This window comes from Hemibagrus wyckioides, linkage group LG07 (assembly GCF_019097595.1).
Source record: "Hemibagrus wyckioides isolate EC202008001 linkage group LG07, SWU_Hwy_1.0, whole genome shotgun sequence".
Lineage (NCBI taxonomy): Eukaryota > Metazoa > Chordata > Actinopteri > Siluriformes > Bagridae > Hemibagrus > Hemibagrus wyckioides.
This window is the reverse complement of record NC_080716.1, coordinates 9,069,288-9,087,606: the sequence shown is the minus strand read 5'-3', so window position 1 is coordinate 9,087,606 and position 18,319 is coordinate 9,069,288. Positions and strand designations below refer to the sequence as shown.

General features: G+C 39.8%; 1 protein-coding gene across 6 annotated transcripts in view; it reads left to right on the top strand.

Annotated features, from left to right (window-relative positions):
- The window catches only part of asap1a (ArfGAP with SH3 domain, ankyrin repeat and PH domain 1a), a 75,085-nt gene that overhangs the window by 35,446 nt on the left and 21,320 nt on the right, over positions 1-18,319 (top strand). For all 6 annotated transcript variants that reach the window (XM_058394620.1, XM_058394618.1, XM_058394619.1 and 3 more), the window contains 9 exons: positions 20-165; positions 1,757-1,831; positions 3,879-3,928; positions 4,079-4,208; positions 9,216-9,301; positions 9,452-9,527; positions 11,515-11,601; positions 12,579-12,679; positions 15,125-15,194. In XM_058394620.1, the coding sequence (XP_058250603.1) occupies positions 20-165; positions 1,757-1,831; positions 3,879-3,928; positions 4,079-4,208; positions 9,216-9,301; positions 9,452-9,527; positions 11,515-11,601; positions 12,579-12,679; positions 15,125-15,194 (821 nt within the window). The remainder of the gene's footprint in view (positions 1-19; positions 166-1,756; positions 1,832-3,878; positions 3,929-4,078; positions 4,209-9,215; positions 9,302-9,451; positions 9,528-11,514; positions 11,602-12,578; positions 12,680-15,124; positions 15,195-18,319) is intronic.

Here is an 18,319-nt window from a genome sequence, read left to right as displayed (position 1 = left end):
TTTTTTGTTTTCGTCTCAGAACACGTGCAGAATGAGGAGAACTACGGACAGGCTCTGGACAAGTTCGGCAGTAACTTCATGAGTCGTGACAGCTCAGACCTGGGGGCCGCCTTCATCAAGTTCTCCAGTCTGGTGAAAGAGCTGGCAGCTCTGCTCAAAAACCTGGTGAGACATTTCTGAAGTGTCTGATTCACCGTTTTACTCATTTTGCAGATGTCATTAAGTTTAATTAAAGACCGGCTGTTTATAGTAACAGCATTGCTTCAGTTTGCTTTGCCAGTGCAGCCTTTAAAGCTTTGTTCATCTATCAAATGATAATGTTTATCATTTTCGGTTTCTGCCTCGTGTAATGACGCTTATCTTACGAGGAACGGAAATAGGTGATGAACAGCTGCTTCCGCATCATCACTTATTTGTCCTGTGCATAGAAGTATCTAAAATGGCTTAAACAAATCTCTTCAAGAGCAATAGTAAGTGAGAAACAAAGCCTTACAAAGAAGAATTAAGGCACTTTCACACATATAGTGTTTATTCTGTTTGAATCAAACCCTGGTGTTTTGCTTCTTAAAGGAGAAGTTCAAATCCAGAACAAAAATTTACAAATAATTTCCTCACCCCCTTGTCATCCAAGATGTTCATGTCTTTCTTTCTTCAGTTGTAAAGAAATTATGTTTTTTGAGGAAAACATTTCAGGATTTTTCTCCATATAATGGACTTCAGTGGTGCCTGAGAAAGTCCAAGAAAGACTCTTCTTCCTGGGCTGGGATGGTTTAGAGCTCTTTAAAGTATTTAATGTATTTAATCTGCATTTTGGAAGTTCAAACTTGCGGGCACCATTGAAGTCCACTATATGGAGAAAAATCCTGAAATGTTTTCCTCAAAAAACAGAATTTCTATACGACTGAAGAAAGAAAGACACGATTCAAGATTCAAGAAGCTTTTATTGTCATTTCAACCACATATAGCTGACGCAGTACATAGTGAAACGAAACAACGTTTCTCCAGGACCCTGGTTCTACATAAACATAGAACATATAGTTTAAACACAAAAGCAACAACAACACAGAGCTAGGACAGAAGTTTGTCCTAGCCACATAAGGTGCAAAGTGTGCAACTAGGTGCAAACAGAGCAAAGACAAGACAAGACAGTGCAAAAACAATAAGTACAAAAAGACGACACAAAAACAGGACACTTAGTGCCGAAAAAGATCATGTGTAATGAAATGTAAAATGAAATGAAATAAAATGAAATGATGACAAGGGGGTGAGGAAATTTATTTGTAAATTTTTGTTCTGAATGTGAACTTCTCCTTTGAGTGAGATCAGGTTGGCTAGGTGAGAACTGCAGGGAGAAATATTTGACTGAATTGACACACTGCAGGTTCTGCAGCAGTTTTCTGCAAGTGTGAGCTGTTTAACTTGAACCAAAGGACCGAGCGGTAGTGCTGCAGACATGCTGTTGTGATGTAATGGACACTTTGGTCAACGAACCAAAAGATGTAGGATATGATACACAAATGTGATTATGATGTGCATTTCATTTCAGAATTTTATTTTTTCCTCGGTTGCTCAGCTTTCACCTCAAACAAAGCAAACAGATAAATTGGTGTGGAAGTGCCATTACTTTTTAGCATACTCCATTGTGTGAATTATCTCTCTACCTGGTTTTGTAATATAGAACACATCCAGCCAGTAAATATCAGAGGTTTGCGTTTTTCGTTAAGTCTAACACTTGATTCCTCTCCTCTGTGTGCAGCTCCAGAGCCTCAGCCACAATGTGATCTTCACCCTGGACTCTCTGCTGAAAGGCGACCTGAAAGGAGTGAAAGGGGTGAGATTCCTGCTGCCTGCCTGCTCTAATTGGAAAGGAGGCTGTATAAAGACCAGGCTGATTTACTGCACCGGCCTGACTTTAAACCAGTGCCTTTAGAGAGGCAAAGATCCTCAGTAAATCTCACTCCAGTTCACTTAGAGAGAGCAACACATCGCAGCCTGCAAAACAAATGGCTTCTGTTACAGACACTAAACTCTGTGTGGTTGTGATTGTGTGTGTGGGTTGCATGTTGTTTGTGAGTTTGATTGTCTGTGTTTGTTTTGTGTGTTTGAGTTTTTGTCTCTGTGATTGTGTTGTGAGGTTGTTAGTGTATGATTGTGTGTGTTTGTGCGTGCGTATGTGTGTGTGGTTGTTAGTGTATGATTTTGTGTGTTTTTTGTATGTGCATTTGTGTTATATGTTTGTATGTGTTTGTCTGTGCATTTGTGTGTGTTTCTGTTTTTTTGTGCATGTGATTGTTTGTGTGTTTGTTACATGCTTTTTGTATGTGTGAGTTTGTGTGTGTGTGTGTGTGTGTACATACTCTTTCATTTCATGATGTTCCACTGCCTGGATACCCAGTGATGTTTACTCTTATTATAATGTACTACCAGATCTTCCAACCTTGCTGTATTTTGCTGGAAGCTTCACATCAGAGTACACCATTACAAGTGATCACTCAAAAACACAGTGAAAGTGCAGCTCTCTCTCTCTCTCTCTCTCTCTCCCCCTCTCTCTCTCATTACTAATTCCCCAGCTCAGTTTTCCTCTTGAAAGCTGTTCTAATGATGTTGTGTTACAGTAAATGGAGTATGTTTTGTGTTGTGAAGTAAAATCTATTATTGTGTGTTTGACTTCATCAGACGAGTCGCTTACATCTTGCATATATTGTAGCAGCTCTAAGATACGAGTCACTTCCTCACCTCTAGCCTTTCTTTTCTCTTTTGAAGCTATTTTAGACAAAAACTGAAGCTTTTTTATCAATAGCCTTTGTCCTTTCCTTTGTCTGAAAACTAAATGATACAGCTTTACCTCTGACACACACCCTCTCTCTCTCGTGCTCGCTCTCGCTCTCTCGCTCTCGCCTCTCTCTCTCTATACACGTCTCTGTGTTATTAGAGAAATGACAGTGTATTAGAGTGAGCACATTAACATAACTCTGTGAGCGTTTATATTGGAGTGATTAGATCGTAATGGTGTATCAGTGTAAATGATGCCGCACTGTGCTCTGGGCTTCAGGTGAATATTCTTCAGTCCACTGTTCAAACAGCAAGCGCATCATGCAGACTGTACAAACCTCAAGCAATTTCCCTAATAAAATAATATAATACCAGTACAGTCACAATGATGATGATGGTGGTGATGGTGTTGATGATGATAATGGTGGTGATGATAAACACACAGCTGTTATGTGATTACAGACTCTAAGTGGCTTTGAAGAGGCCATCACTTTCCACATTATGCTGAGCTGTACCAAAGAGTTCTGCAGCTTCAGCTAAATATCTGAGTGCAGGACATGTCCTCTTCCTCCTCTTCCTCCTCCCTCTCTCTCTCTCTCTCTCTCTCTCTCTCTCTCACTCACTCAGTCACTCAATAACTCATTAACTCTTCCTCTCTCTCTCTCTCTCTCTCTCTCTCTCTCTCTCCTGTGTGTGTGTGTGTGTGTGTGTGTATCCAACTCAGCAAAAAAAGCACATAAACCTGCTTGTGAAAGGGAGACGTGTAGCTTAGGATTCTGTCAGCTCAGAACTTAAACCTCAGCCATGCAGGACATCTCCCTTTCACACCATCAGCTCATATCTCCTTTGGGTTTCAGGAAAATATTTGAACAGAGATTTGAACAGATCATTCACCTGTTTTATGCCCTGCTTTATGACAATTATCCTGGAAAGCTTAGTACATTTGCTTGTCATATAAATCTTGTTTTATTGGTATAAAGAATGTAAAGAGGGATTTAATGTGTGCTTCATCTCCTATTAGTCATGTGTTTATCTGTCTATTTTTATCAGAATTGAGATAAAGCGGCTCTTATCATTGCTAACACAGCAAACCCTGTCCTTCACAGGATCTCAAAAAACCCTTTGACAAAGCCTGGAAAGACTACGAGGCAAAGTTGTGAGTAATGTTGTGTATTCAGTAGCTACATTGTGTCTTGTAAATGTAGTTAATCCTAATAATAAAAAAAGTTGTGAAGCTTTTCTGGTTTAAATGGTATGTTTGCTGTGGTCATCATCTTCTTTTCCTCCTCTTTTATTTGTCCGTCAGTACGAAGATTGAGAAGGAGAAGCGAGAGCACGCCAAACAGCACGGGATGATCCGCACAGAGATCACCGGAGCCGAGATCGCAGAGGAGATGGAGAAAGAGCGAAGGATCTTTCAGCTACAGATGTGTGAAGTGAGTATGGAAGAAGTCCAGCGTGGATTTTCGATGCATCATGTACTTAACAGGAACGTGTTATAATGGGGGGGGAAAACTGTACCACATTGAGGCATTGAACCGTTTTCAGGTTGGTCAACACTGTTGCGAAGAACAAAATTAAACAAGAAAACAGAGCATCTGATTATGTTTGTTTAGAAAACAAAAAGGCAAATGGAGCCATTAGACTGAAGGCAGATCACAGGGTTTAACATTCCATTGCTCTGACTCCATATGAACTTTAACACAAATTCCTGACCCTTGAAAGCGTGACCAATAGAAAATACTCACGTATCACAGACAGAGAAAGATGAAGGCAGTGAGTGAGGAGTTCCATGTAAAATAGAATATATATAATATAGTAAATGTTTAAAAACATATCTCATTTCATATTACATCCATCAATCCATCTATTATCTACATCACTTATCCTACTGGGTTGTGGGGAACATGGAGTCTATCTCAGGAGACTCAGGGCAAAAGGCAGAGTACACCCAGGATGGTGGTTCATCACACACACTTCAGACAAGTTAGAGAGGGCAATCAGCCTGCATGTCTTTGGACTAGGAGAGGAAACTGGAGTACCTGGAGTAAATCCCCAAGCCACACGGAGAACATGCAAACTCCACACATATGGCAGAGACAGGAATCGAACCCCCAACCATGGGGGTGTGAGAGAAATGTCCTAAACACTAAGCCGCCCATATAACATTCAGTGGACTTTATATAGTTTTGGTGTAATAAATTATTCGTAACAGTTTCATAGTTAAATAAAACTGGTTACATTTCATGTAACATGTCTGGTGAAGAGGCTTTCATTAGGCTTTAATGTTAAAATTAATTGGCTACCAATTAATGAATGTCTTATCAAATTCCTTACTTGTCATTTTAAAGCAGCTGTTGGTTGTAACATTGAATAATCATTCAGATTAGCCCTAGAGGACAAACTCAGTCGGGTAATGCTGTCTTCATGTGCTATCAGAATGATGCTACTTCTGAAGTGGTAATTACGACTAGGTCGTGGTCATTTGCTTTGGTGTCGGAAAGAACGCGAAACATAGAGGGTTCATCCCTACATATTTCTTTTACTTTTATTTTGACTCCAGAACAGAACACATAGTACTTAGCTAGTATGCTTGTGGTTAAAACAAGATATTTTCATGGCATAATGTATAGAGTGGTTACCGATCTACAAAAACGAATATGGCAAATGTTTATAATAAGTTAGCTGCGTTGCAGAAAGATTAACGTTTAGGACTTCTTCTGTCTCTGAAACTCGGCTATCAGAATGATCTCTGAGTTTCCCGACTCGTAATTACGCCTTGAGGGCTCATTCACGTGCAACTTCCTAGTGGGAAACTCACATTTACAACAATTCCGATAGCACTTGAAGGCAGCATAATATTATTTAATATTTGTAACAGATGCTCTAAAGTGATCAATCAGGTTGTTGATGAATTCACACAAATAATAGAAAAATATTAGATAACTCTGCAGCACTAGAGGTCAGTGTGTTATCTGTGTGTATGTGGTCTGTGGTTTCATGCAGGTGGTCTGTAAAGAGCAGCCTGGTGTTTTGTGCTTGTAGTTTGTTTGTGGTGTTCACTTGCAAAAGATACAGCATTAAATTCACTGTGTGAAAGTACGCAAAGTAAGCGTTTAATAAATACATGACCTTGAATTGCTGTAGCTGTTTACCTGAAGTGAGGCAGTGAGTGCTCTCCATTACATTAACATTTATTCATTTAGCAAAGGATTTTATTCAAAGTGACTTACAAATAAGGAAAGTGTAATATCAAGCAGAGGAGATTATTATAATAAGTAGTACACTATACTGGATGTTTAGTTGAGTGCTAGAGGAGCAAGGTGCAAGGAGTAGAGGAGTAAAAGCTAGTGTAAGTTCCTTTGAGTTAATTAAGTGGTCTGGTGTACCGCCATTTCTGCCCCTGTGTACTGCCCTTGTGAACTACCATTACTTCCCACTGATACTGCTGTTACTGCCTCGGTGTACTGCCATTAGTGTCCCCTGATACTGCTGTTACTGCCTCGGTGTACTTCCATTACTGCCCCCTGATACTGCTGTTACTGCCCCTGTGTACTTCCATTACTGTCCCCTGATACTGCTGTTACTGCCTCTGTGTACTTCCATTACTGTCCCCTGATACTGCTGTTACTGCCCCTGTGTACTTCCATTACTGCCCCCTGATACTGCTGTTACTGCCCTGGTGTACTGCCATTACTGCCCTGGTGTACTGCTATTATTGCATGTGTGTACTGCCAGTACTGCCCTGGTGTACTGCCAGTACTGCCCTGGTGTACTGCCAGTACTGCCCTGGTGTACTGCCAGTACTGCCCTGGTGTACTGCTATCACTGCCTTGGTGTACTGCCAGTACTGCCCTGGTGTACTGCTATTATTGCATGTGTGTACTGCCATTACTGCCCTGGTGTACTGCTATTATTGCATGTGTGTACTGCCATTACTGCCCTGGTGTACTGCTATTGCTGCCCTGGTGTACTGCCATTACTGCCCTGGTGTACTGCTATCACTGCCCTGGTGTACTGCCATCACTGCCCTGGTGTACTGCTATTGCTGCCCTGGTGTACTGCTATTATTGCATGTGTGTACTGCTATTATTGCATGTGTGTACTGCTATTATTGCATGTGTGTACTGCCATCACTGCCCTGGTGTACTGCTATTGCTGCCTGGTGTACTGCTATTACTGCCCTGGTGTACTGCTATTATTGCATGTGTGTACTGCCATTACTGCCCTGGTGTACTGCCATCACTGCCCTGGTGTACTGCCATCACTGCCCTGGTGTACTGCCATCACTGCCCTGGTGTACTGCCATCACTGCCCTGGTGTACTGCCATTACTGCCCTGGTGTACTGCTACAATTTACAGTCCACTGTGATGTAAAATTCCTAAACGGTTCTGGCATTTGGGAGACACCCTTATCCAGGACGACTTACAGTTTTATCTCATTGTTGTTGTTTGTTTGTTTTTATTTATTTATTTATTTTTATTTTGTTTGTTTTTTTTACAACTGAGCATCTGAGGGTTAAGGGCCTTGCTCAGGGCCCTAGCAGTAGCAGCTTGTTAGACCCGGGGTTCAAACTCACAATCTTTCAATCAGTAGTCCATCACCTTAACCACTGAGCTACCACATCCCCCAGTTACTGGTGTGAGTATGAGACTGAATGGGTGTACATGTGACCACAATTGAGAACTTACTCCCTCGTTCAAAAATCTATCTATCTATCTATCTGTCTGTCTGTCTGTCTGTCTGCCTTTCCATCCATCCATCTGCCTGCCTGCCTATCCATCCATCCATCTATCTGTCTTGTTTGTGTTAGTGTGCATGCTGTGATTTTACTAGAAAGGTTATCATAAAGATAAATGACATCCAATTAGTAACTTCAGGCATCGAAGTGTTTGGATTATGTAACGAGAGAAACGAGGAGATGTAAGGGGGAAAAATAGATGATGACAGGTTGTTTAACTGGCTGTATTGATCTAGATATAGATTTTAGTCCTAATGAGTCCTAATGAGCAAGCGGCAGGAAGCCAAGACGACATGAGGAAAAGGAGCCAGGCTCAAAAAGGAAGCCATTCCCATTGTTCATTATTAGAGTACAGAGTCATATAGCAAACAGTAGTAAATGTATTAAAGTATATAGCATAGTTGATCTGATCTTGACGAATGGGATGTTTATCCTTGAGCAGTGGATTTCTAGTTCATCCATTAAAGCAGGAATGTGAGTTAAAGGCACAAACAGCCTTATTCTGTAATCTTCCAGTGTTTGAAGATATGTCACAGTATTTTTAAAAAAACCGTGGAGATGGCTTATGACTGCATTTTTCTCTCATATCTTCAACAAGATAGACTTCATGTTAAAACTAGACTGAAATTTCCTGGTTACACAATGGCACGTGACTGTATAGTGTACAGTCAAAGACAGGAAATTATTTATAATCATGCTCTCCGCTGTCACCCAAATGACGATGGCTTTCTTTTCGAGTCTCAAGGATTCGTCTCAGGGGGTTTTTCCTCATCACATATATCACTTGCTCATTAGGAATAAATTTTAAGATTTATAGATTTAAACATTTAGACCACTAAATATGAATCGAATCCCATTGAATATCTGTCATATATACACTACCAGTCAAAAGTTTGGACACATCTTCTAATTCCATGGTCTTTCCTGATGTTGATTTCTTTCTACATTGTAAAACAATGCTGAAGGCGGCTGAAATACACAATAATGTCGTTTGAACAGTTGATATTGAGATATGTCTGCTACTGATGCTCTGTAAAGCCTTCATAACGGCTCTAATCTGAGGTGCTGTTAATTGGTGATTTCTGAGGCTGGTAACTCTAAATGAACTTCTCCTCTGCAGCAGAGGTCAGTTTTGGTCTTGCTTTACTGGGATGGTCTTCATGTGAGCCAGTTTCATCATGGTGCTTGATGGGTTTTGCAAATGCACTTGACAATACTGTTCTTGCAAGAACTATTCCAGAACCTGACCTTCGTGTCTTAAAATAACAACTGACTGTTTTTTGTTGTCATTACATATGGATTACTTAAGTCCATGTGTGTTATTTCATAGTTTTGAAATCTCCAGTATTGTTCTAGAATGTAGAAAATAAATCCCTAAACAAAAAAACATCGAATTAGAAGGTGTTTCCAAACTTTTGACTCATATATACAATAGGAATATCTCTTATTGTAGATGAACATTTTATTCAAGCATTTAATCAGATGCTGAGATTTTTAATTGTTACTTTAAATAATAAAATAACAGAAATGTTGTGCAGAAAGTGATATCAGGATGCCTGCAATACATGATAAAAGTGTATAGTGATAAACATCTACCATGATATTTATATTATATAGTGATTTTGTCTCATTTTAAGGTTTCTAAGAATTATGGAAATGGCTCATAATAAGGAGTTTCCTTTCCTCTTTCATTCTGAACAGTACCTGATCAAAGTGAACGAGATCAAGACTAAGAAGGGAGTGGACCTCCTGCAGAACCTCATCAAGTATTATCATGCACAATGCAAGTAAGTATAGCTCTGTCTGTTTTTGTTGAATGATGCACACAGTGATGTCAGGGACCCTTCTGAAGGCAGCTTGATATTTAGTTTGAGATGCGTGGCTTCAGCAGTAAAGTCTCCCGTTCTAACCGATTCGAAACTCTTTATTTGTTTCAGCTTTTTCCAGGACGGCCTGAAAACCGCTGACAAGATGAAGCAATATATCGAGAAGTTAGCAGCCGATCTCTATAATGTGAGTTTCCCCGTTGTGTTGTAATGCTTTATTATCTCAGCTGGCCGCCTGAGGATCTTTTTATTGGTTTATTTTCATTGCTATTGGGCATTAGAGACTTGTGTATAAAGAGAGACGCATATGAGTGTTCATGGTCATAACTAGCTATAAGATCCTTCGGAAGGTTTTTAACGTTTTTTTTCCTCTTGTAATCTCTCACGTAGATGATCTCCAGTTTGTCAAGCTCAGTAGGGAGGCAATGATAATCCTAGTAATGTGCTGGCGGAGTATTATGTAGTCCACTATGTGGAACAGTAAAGAGACCCAGTCTGCAGCAATGAACTGATCTCAGGACAGCTGTGGAGGACACTTTAGGTTCTTCCATGGAGTTAATCAACCAATATGTGTAACTCTTACGAGAGACTACACTTCTAGACTTCCACCTTCTCTCTCTCACACACACACACAAACACAAATCTAATAACTGACATAGCTAGAATTTATGTGAGAACATATGATATAATTCTATGATATAAAAGTATGAGGGCAGTTGATGGATTTTGAAATGAATTTATTTATTTAATCAAATCAGCTTGTAAACAAATCACACATAATACCCAGAGCTTTATTAACCTTTTTATCGATGGCATATCGTCTAATGTAATTCAGAAATGAACATTACCTTGTCTTATGTCTTACTTTATATTTTACTCAGTAAAATGAAACTAAATCAATGAAATGAAATAAATACTACATCAAATAAATGTTCTAACTGTAGATTTAGAAAGAAATATCAGAGATTGGGTTTTAGCAGTATTGCGTATACAGCATTGTGACATACATTCATACATGAGCACTTTATCAGGAACAGTAACACCTTTAATCATATAATCAGCCACTCGTTTACCTCGACTATCAGAATGGGGGGAAATTGTCATCTCTGTGATTTTGCTGGTGGTGTGACTGTTAAGGTCAGATTGTTAGGTTTGAGTATTTCTAGAACCGCCGATCTCGTGGGATTTTTACACACAATAGTTTACTCAGAAAAGGGGGAAATAAAGAAAAGCATCCAGTTCTGCAGACAGAAACTCCTTGTTGATGAGAGAGATCAGTGGTTCAAGCTGACAGAAAGGCTTCAGTAACTCCTAACCACTCTGTACAATTGTGGTTGTGGTCACACATTGAACCTTGAGGTGGAGCTACAACAGCAGAAGACCATGCCAGGTTCCACTTCTGTCAGCCAACAACTGAAAACTGAGGCTGTAGTGGACTCAGACTCACCAAAACTGGACAAAACTGGAAAAATGTAGGCTGGTCTGATGAATCTGGATTTCTTCTGAGACATATTTGGTGTCAACAACATGAATCCATGAACACAATCTGCCTTGTGTCAACAGTCCAGGTTGGGATGTAATGGTGGGAGGGATGTATTTTTGCCACAATTGCAGTCTGTTAATATCAGTCAATCACTGCTGGAGTGTATTTAAGTCCTGTTGCTGATCATGCACATCCCTTAATGAACACAATCTTCCACTGGCTACTTCCAGCATGATAATGCAGCATGTCACCAAGCAAAAGTCATTTCGAACTGGTTTCATGAACAAGACATGTTCATGAAGCTCCATGTTCTTCAGTGGTTTTCCCAGTCACCCGATCTGTTGGATGTAGTAGAACTGGAGATCCACAGAATAGACGTCCACTTGAAATATCTGCAGGAACTGTGTAATGCAGTCAACCAGATTCTGGATCAGAATAAACTGAAGTGTTTCCACAAAGCCATGAAGAATTGAGGCTCTTTTGAGAGCAAAAGAAGGCCCAAGCCAGTATTAGTATAATATAGTGTTCCTAATAAAGTGCTCAGTGAATGTATATTAGTTTGTGTGTTAATAACATTGTCTATAAGGCATTTATGGAGTACAGACCTCACTCATCCTGGTTATGGTCCTTTGTGGGTTTTATGTATAAGAATGTGAACAATATTCATTTGATTCTGATTTGATATTTTCAGATAAAACAAACACAGGATGAAGAAAAGAAACAGCTTACTGCTCTCCGAGACCTCATCAAATCCTCCTTACAGCTGGACCAGAAAGAGGTAGCTACGCAGATGTTGTGCTCATTTTAACATGTACAGAGCCTTTCATCATCATCATCATTATTATTATTATTATTATTATTATTATTATTATTATTATTATTATTTTGCTGTTAATACTTGATTAAGAGATCACACAGAACAAGACCACACCAGCTCTGGACCCCCCACCATCTCTCCTGAGCTCTCATGATCTTAAAGCCATGTGGCTCTGTGTTCATGCAGGGGCTGTTTCTTGTGTAATGAGGAATACATGCTGTCCTCAGCGTAAAAAAATTCATTAGCTCAAGCCAGATCTGAGTTTGCTTTCTAGCAATAGGGTTTGCCTTTTCCAAATGTGACATTTATAGCCTCGGAGAGACCGGCGGCCCGAGCGGCTTTGCATCAGTTTGCAGATTTACGTGTTCTCGTGAGGGAGAGAGGAACTGCGGATGTCAGGACCAAACAGCAGGACGCTTTTGTAGAGCCAAGTGTTTGATGTTTTATGTGTTTGGAATGAATGTCCCCTTCCAAAGCAGATGGTTCTGGTTTCGTTCGAATGGCATTGTGCTGTATTGTATCATCCCAAGACATTTCATTGAATCTAATCTGTGGTCTGCTTTTTTATTTCTGTGCTGCATTTTAACCCGGTTTATGGCTATTCTTGTGATCGGCTGTTCTCTTTCTCTCTTTAATGCCTTCTGACTGAAGTCTAGGAGAGTAAGTGGATATCAGTAATATTATGTTGCTATGCTGCGTAATTGATTCGTGGTTTCAGAGCATGACCAGAGCATTTGTTTTATTTATTTATTTATGTTTTTGAATGATGATTTAATTCACTTTCCATTAGTGCATTTCCAATTCTGAAACAATTTATTTTTCCCTTACTATCTTAATGTAAGGTTTGTTTAAGCTAATGGCTTTTAGTATTTTTTTCTTTTACTGTGTTTGAAATGGTAATGAATGGTGTGTGTGTGTGTGTGTGTGTGTGTGTGTAGGACTCACAGAGCAAGCAGAGTGGATACAGTATGCATCAGCTTCAGGGCAATAAGGAGTTTGGCAGTGAGAAGAAGGGCTATCTGATGAAGAAGAGTGATGGGTGAGTAACACTGCTTAAAAGTGAACCAATAAAATTGGATAGAAGTGAATTTGTATCATGTTCTAGTAGAACACTGACACTCACAGGTTTTAAGGTGATATCTGTAAGGGAGAAAGTTGTCCAGCAAGTGGGACACAGCACTGGGACACTGAATAATCTGGGCTGTAAGATGACCAGCGTTCAGTCCCATCAAAAACTTGCATCAGCATGTCTTTTTCCGACTGTCTTTCATTTGTACGTTTGTTTGTTCGTCCATTCATTCATTCATTCATTCATTCATTCATTCATTCATTCATTCATTCATGGATTCTACAGTTTATTCGATTGTCCATTTATTTGTCCATTTATTCATCCGACCATTTGATTGCTCATTCATATATTTGTCCATTCATTTGTTCACTTGTGCATTCAATCATATATATGCATTCATTTATCCATCCATTCACCCATTTATTTGTATAGTCATTCCTTTGTTTTGTATGTTTATTTATTGTTCATCCATTCTTACACCCATCCATTCATTTATTTGTTCATTCATTCATTCATCTGTACATGCAATCATTGAGTTGTAAATCAATCATTTGTACATTTATTCATTTGTCCATTTGTTTATTTATTCATTCATTCATTCATTCATTTGTCCGATCGTCCTCTCAATTCATCAGTTATATATTATTATAAGCATTTATAGTGGATCTGGAACATTGGACGTGAGGCAGAAGCCCCTGGATACACAAACATTCACATCTAGGGTCAGATTAGAATCATGAATCTGCCTACTGGCTTGTTTTTGGAAGGTGGGAGGACAGCAGAGAACATCCACCCACCCACACACACACACACACACACACACACGAGGAGAAACTCCATACAAGCTGTAGCACAAGCTCAAGACTCAACCTGGGACTTTAGAGCTGTGAGGCAGCAGCACTACCCCACAATTCTGCCCCACAAGTCTACCCCACAATCAGGGACAATTCCAGGCCCCATTGAGGGTATAATAGTAAAATAAATAAATAAAATAAAATAAAGGTTTGACTAACAGGGTAGGAAGGTAAACTAATTGCAGCATTCCACTGTATTGCATAGATGTGTATAACATTTGAGTACTGAACAAGCCGAGTCTTCCTGAACTCACACACACACACACTTGTCTAAAGCCCCCCTTTAGACAAGTGTGAAAAGCCCCCCTAAAAATGGCCTAGCGACGCCCACGCCCAGAATTCTGCCCCACAATTCTACCTTTCAGTTCTGCCATCCAGTAAGGTAGGAGCTCAGATCCGATAAATTGTCTCACTCTATGTATCTGATAATACCACAGTGCTGTTGAGTTGATGAATCAGATGGTGTGGATTAGTTTTTTATTTTTTTAATTGCTCTGACAGTAATTACATTAATTAATTTATTTTAATCATTTCTATAGTAACAGCGACTGAGATGGCTCTACAGAACCTACGACTATATATATATATATATATATATATATATATATATATATATATATATATATATATATATATATATATATATATATATATATATATATATATATATATATATATATATGTGTATGTATATATATATATGTGTATGTATGTGTGTGTGTGTGTGTGTGTGTGTGTGTATGTATGTGTGTATATATATATATATATATATATATATATATATATATATATATATATATATATATATATATAAAACAAAGAAATATGTATAATTGTTAATAGAGGGTTAGGTTTTCTATTAGGAGATTTAACATTTATGGAAGTAGTCTGGAGGATTTCTTTAAGATACAAGTATTATTAAAGGGTCTTATTAAAGCTGCTATTATAGCTGCTATAATGTAAGTGATACCAGGAAGTAGCTTATCTCCCAGAAATTCCATTCCTTTAAAGGGGATGTTAAATGTTTAATAAGACAGATGTGTCAGTTACTCAACATTTTAATTGTACTAGCTAAACAAATTTCTGTTATGAAAGGGATAACGCGTTTCAATAGAAAAATAGTCAGTGTTGTCATGGTAAAGCATCACCTCAATCCCAGTGTGGATTTGTTTCCTGCATTATCACAGTCTGTCTTATGTTCTTCCTTATTTATAGTAGATTATATTCATTATTCATGTTCGAAAGTGGGCTAAAAACCCATTAGCTGACAGGTGTGGTGCTGGGATTAAGGTAAGAGGAGGTGTATATACAGCATATGTGCCTCTTCTTCTTTTTTCTTTGTTAAAACTGCTTGTTAAAAGGTTTAAAGATGGACGCTGGACCTGTGCCAGTAATGCAGTGACTGCTCTGTGTGTTAGTGACCTGAATCAGACATGTCCAGATGTGTGCCCTTCAAATATATACATGCTGCTCTGTTAGCTGAATTGCTCTTGGCATTAGGTAAGTTGTGAATGATGATGATAAATAAATAAATAAAGCTGTTTTGGTTTTGAATCTGCAGGCTGCGGAAGGTGTGGCAGAGGAGGAAGTGTTCTGTGAAGGGTGGCATCCTGACCATTTCACACGCCACGGTGAGTGCTCTGCCCCTGTCTGTGTCCGGTATCAGACTCCCAGAGGAGGCACTTAAGCGTGCTTTGTGAAGTAGGACAGGTGCAGATAATGCATCTGAGTTTTTACACAGTATTCTCACTCCATCTGGTTAGAAGTATTGGCAGAGACTGTGTGTGTGTGTCTGTAAGTATATGTGTGTGTGTATATCTGTATGTGTGTCTGTCTGTGTGCATATGCGCATGTGTGTGTGTGTGTGTTTGTGTATATCTGTATGTGTGTGTGTCTGTCTGTCTGCATATGTGTGTGTTTGTGTATATCTGTATGTGTGTCTGTCTGTGTGCATATGCGTGTGTGTGTGTATATCTGTATGTGTGTGTCTGTCTGTCTGTCTGCATATGTGTGTGTTTGTGTATATCTGTATGTGTGTCTGTCTGTGTGCATATGCGTGTGTGTGTGTGTATATCTGTATGTGTGTGTCTGTCTGTCTGTCTGCATATGTGTGTGTTTGTGTATATCTGTATGTGTGTCTGTCTGTGTGCATATGCGTGTGTGTGTGTATATCTGTATGTGTGTGTCTGTCTGTCTGTCTGCATATGTGTGTGTTTGTGTATATCTGTATGTGTGTCTGTCTGTCTGCATATGTGAGTGTATCTGCATGTCTGTCTGTCTGTCTGCATATGTGTGTGTGTATCTGTATGTGTCTGCATATATATGTGTCTCTGTGTGTGTTTCTGTGTGAGTGTGTGTGTCTGTATGTGCTTTCTCTTTGTGTATGTGTGTGTGTGTGTGTCTGTATGTGTTGTCTTTGTGCGTGTGTGTGTTGTCTCTTTTGTCTCTTTGTGTGTGTGTCTGCATGTGTTGTATCTTTTGTGTGTGGGTGTCTGTATGTGTGTCTGCCTGTATATGTGTCTCTGTGTGTGTGTCTGTATGTGTTGTCTCTTTTGTGTGTGGGTGTCTGTATGTGTGTCTGCCTGTATATGTGTCTCTGTGTGTGTGTCTGTATGTGTTGTCTCTTTTGTGCATGTGTGTGTCCATATGTGTTGTCTCTTTGTGTGTGTGTGTGTGTCCATATGTGTTGTCTCTTTGTGTGTGTGTGTGTGTGTCCGTATGTGTTGTCTCTTTGTGTGTGTGTGTGTCCGTATGTGTTGTCTCTTTGTGTGTGTGTGTCCGTATGTGTTGTCTCTTTGTGTGTGTGTGTGTGTGTGTGTCCGTATGTGTTGTTTCTTTGTGTGTGTGTGTGTGTCTGTATGTGTTGTTTCTTTGTGTGTGTGTGTGTGTCCGTATGTGTTGTTTCTTTGTGTGTGTGTGTGTCTGTATGTGTTGTCTCTTTGTGTGTGTGTCTGTATGTGTTGTCTCTGTGTGTGTGTGTGTGTGTCTGTTTGTGTTGTCTCTTTGTGTGTGTGTGTGTCTGTATGTATTGTCTCTTTGTGCGTGTCTGTATGTGTTGTCTCTTTGTGTGTGTGCACGTGTGTGTGTGTGTCTGTATGTGTTGTCTCTTTGTGTGTGTGTGTGTGTCTGTATGTGTTGTCTCTTTGTGTGTGTGTGTCTGTATGTGTTGTCTCTTTGTGTGTGTGTGTCTGTATGTGTTGTCTCTTTGTGTGTGTGTGTCTGTATGTGTTGTCTCTTTGTGTGTGTGTGTCTGTATGTGTTGTCTCTTTGTGTGTGTGTGTCTGTATGTGTTGTCTCTTTGTGTGTGTGTGTCTGTATGTGTTGTCTCTTTGTGTGTGTGTGTCTGTATGTGTTGTCTCTTTGTGTGTGTGTGTGTGTCTGTATGTGTTGTCTCTTTGTGTGTGTGTCTGTATGTGTTGTCTCTTTGTGTGTGTGTGTGTGTCTGTATGTGTTGTCTCTTTGTGTGTGTGTGTGTCTGTATGTGTTGTCTCTTTGTGCGTGTGTGTGTCTGTATGTGTTGTCTCTTTGTGTGTGTGTGTCTGTATGTGTTGTCTCTTTGTGTGTGTGTGTGTCTGTATGTGTTGTCTCTTTGTGTGTGTGTGTCTGTATGTGTTGTCTCTTTGTGTGTGTGTGTGTGTCTGTATGTGTTGTCTCTTTGTGTGTGTGTGTCTGTATGTGTTGTCTCTTTGTGTGTGTGTGTGTGTCTGTATGTGTTGTCTCTTTGTGTGTGTGTGTGTCTGTATGTGTTGTCTCTTTGTGCGTGTGTGTGTCTGTATGTGTTGTCTCTTTGTGTGTGTGTGTCTGTATGTGTTGTCTCTTTGTGCGTGTGTGTGTCTGTATGTGTTGTCTCTTTGTGTGTGTGTGTCTGTATGTGTTGTCTCTTTGTGTGTGTGTGTGTCTGTATGTGTTGTCTCTTTGTGTGTGTGTGTGTGTGTCTGTATGTGTTGTCTCTTTGTGTGTGTGTGTCTGTATGTGTTGTCTCTTTGTGTGTGTGTGTGTCTGTATGTGTTGTCTCTTTGTGTGTGTGTGTGTGTGTCTGTATGTGTTGTCTCTTTGTGTGTGTGTGTCTGTATGTGTTGTCTCTTTGTGTGTGTGCGTGTGTGTGTGTGTGTGTGTCTGTATGTGTTGTCTCTTTGTGTGTGTGTGCGTGTGTGTGTGTCTGTATGTGTTGTCTCGTGTGTGTGTGTGTGTGTCTGTATGTGTTGTCTCTTTGTGTGTGCGTGTGTCTGTATGTGTTGTCTCTTTGTGTGTGTGTGCGTGTGTGTGTGTGTGTCTGTATGTGTTGTCTCGTGTGTGTGTGTGTGTCTGTATGTGTTGTCTCTTTGTGTGTGTGTGCGTGTGTGTGTGTGTGTCTGTATGTGTTGTCTCTTTGTGTGTGTGTGTGTCTGTATGTGTTGTCTCTTTGTGTGTGTGTGTGTCTGTATGTGTTGTCTCTTTGTGTGTGTGTGCGTGTGTGTGCGTGTGTCTGTATGTGTTGTCTCTTTGTGTGTGTGTGTCTGTATGTGTTGTCTCGTGTGTGTGTGTGTGTCTGTATGTGTTGTCTCTTTGTGTGTGTGTGCGTGTGTGTGTGTGTGTCTGTATGTGTTGTCTCTTTGTGTGTGTGTGTGTCTGTATGTGTTGTCTCTTTGTGTGTGTGTGTGTCTGTATGTGTTGTCTCTTTGTGTGTGTGTGTCTGTATGTGTTGTCTCTTTGTGTGTGTGTGTCTGTATGTGTTGTCTCTTTGTGTGTGTGTGTGTCTGTATGTGTTGTCTCTTTG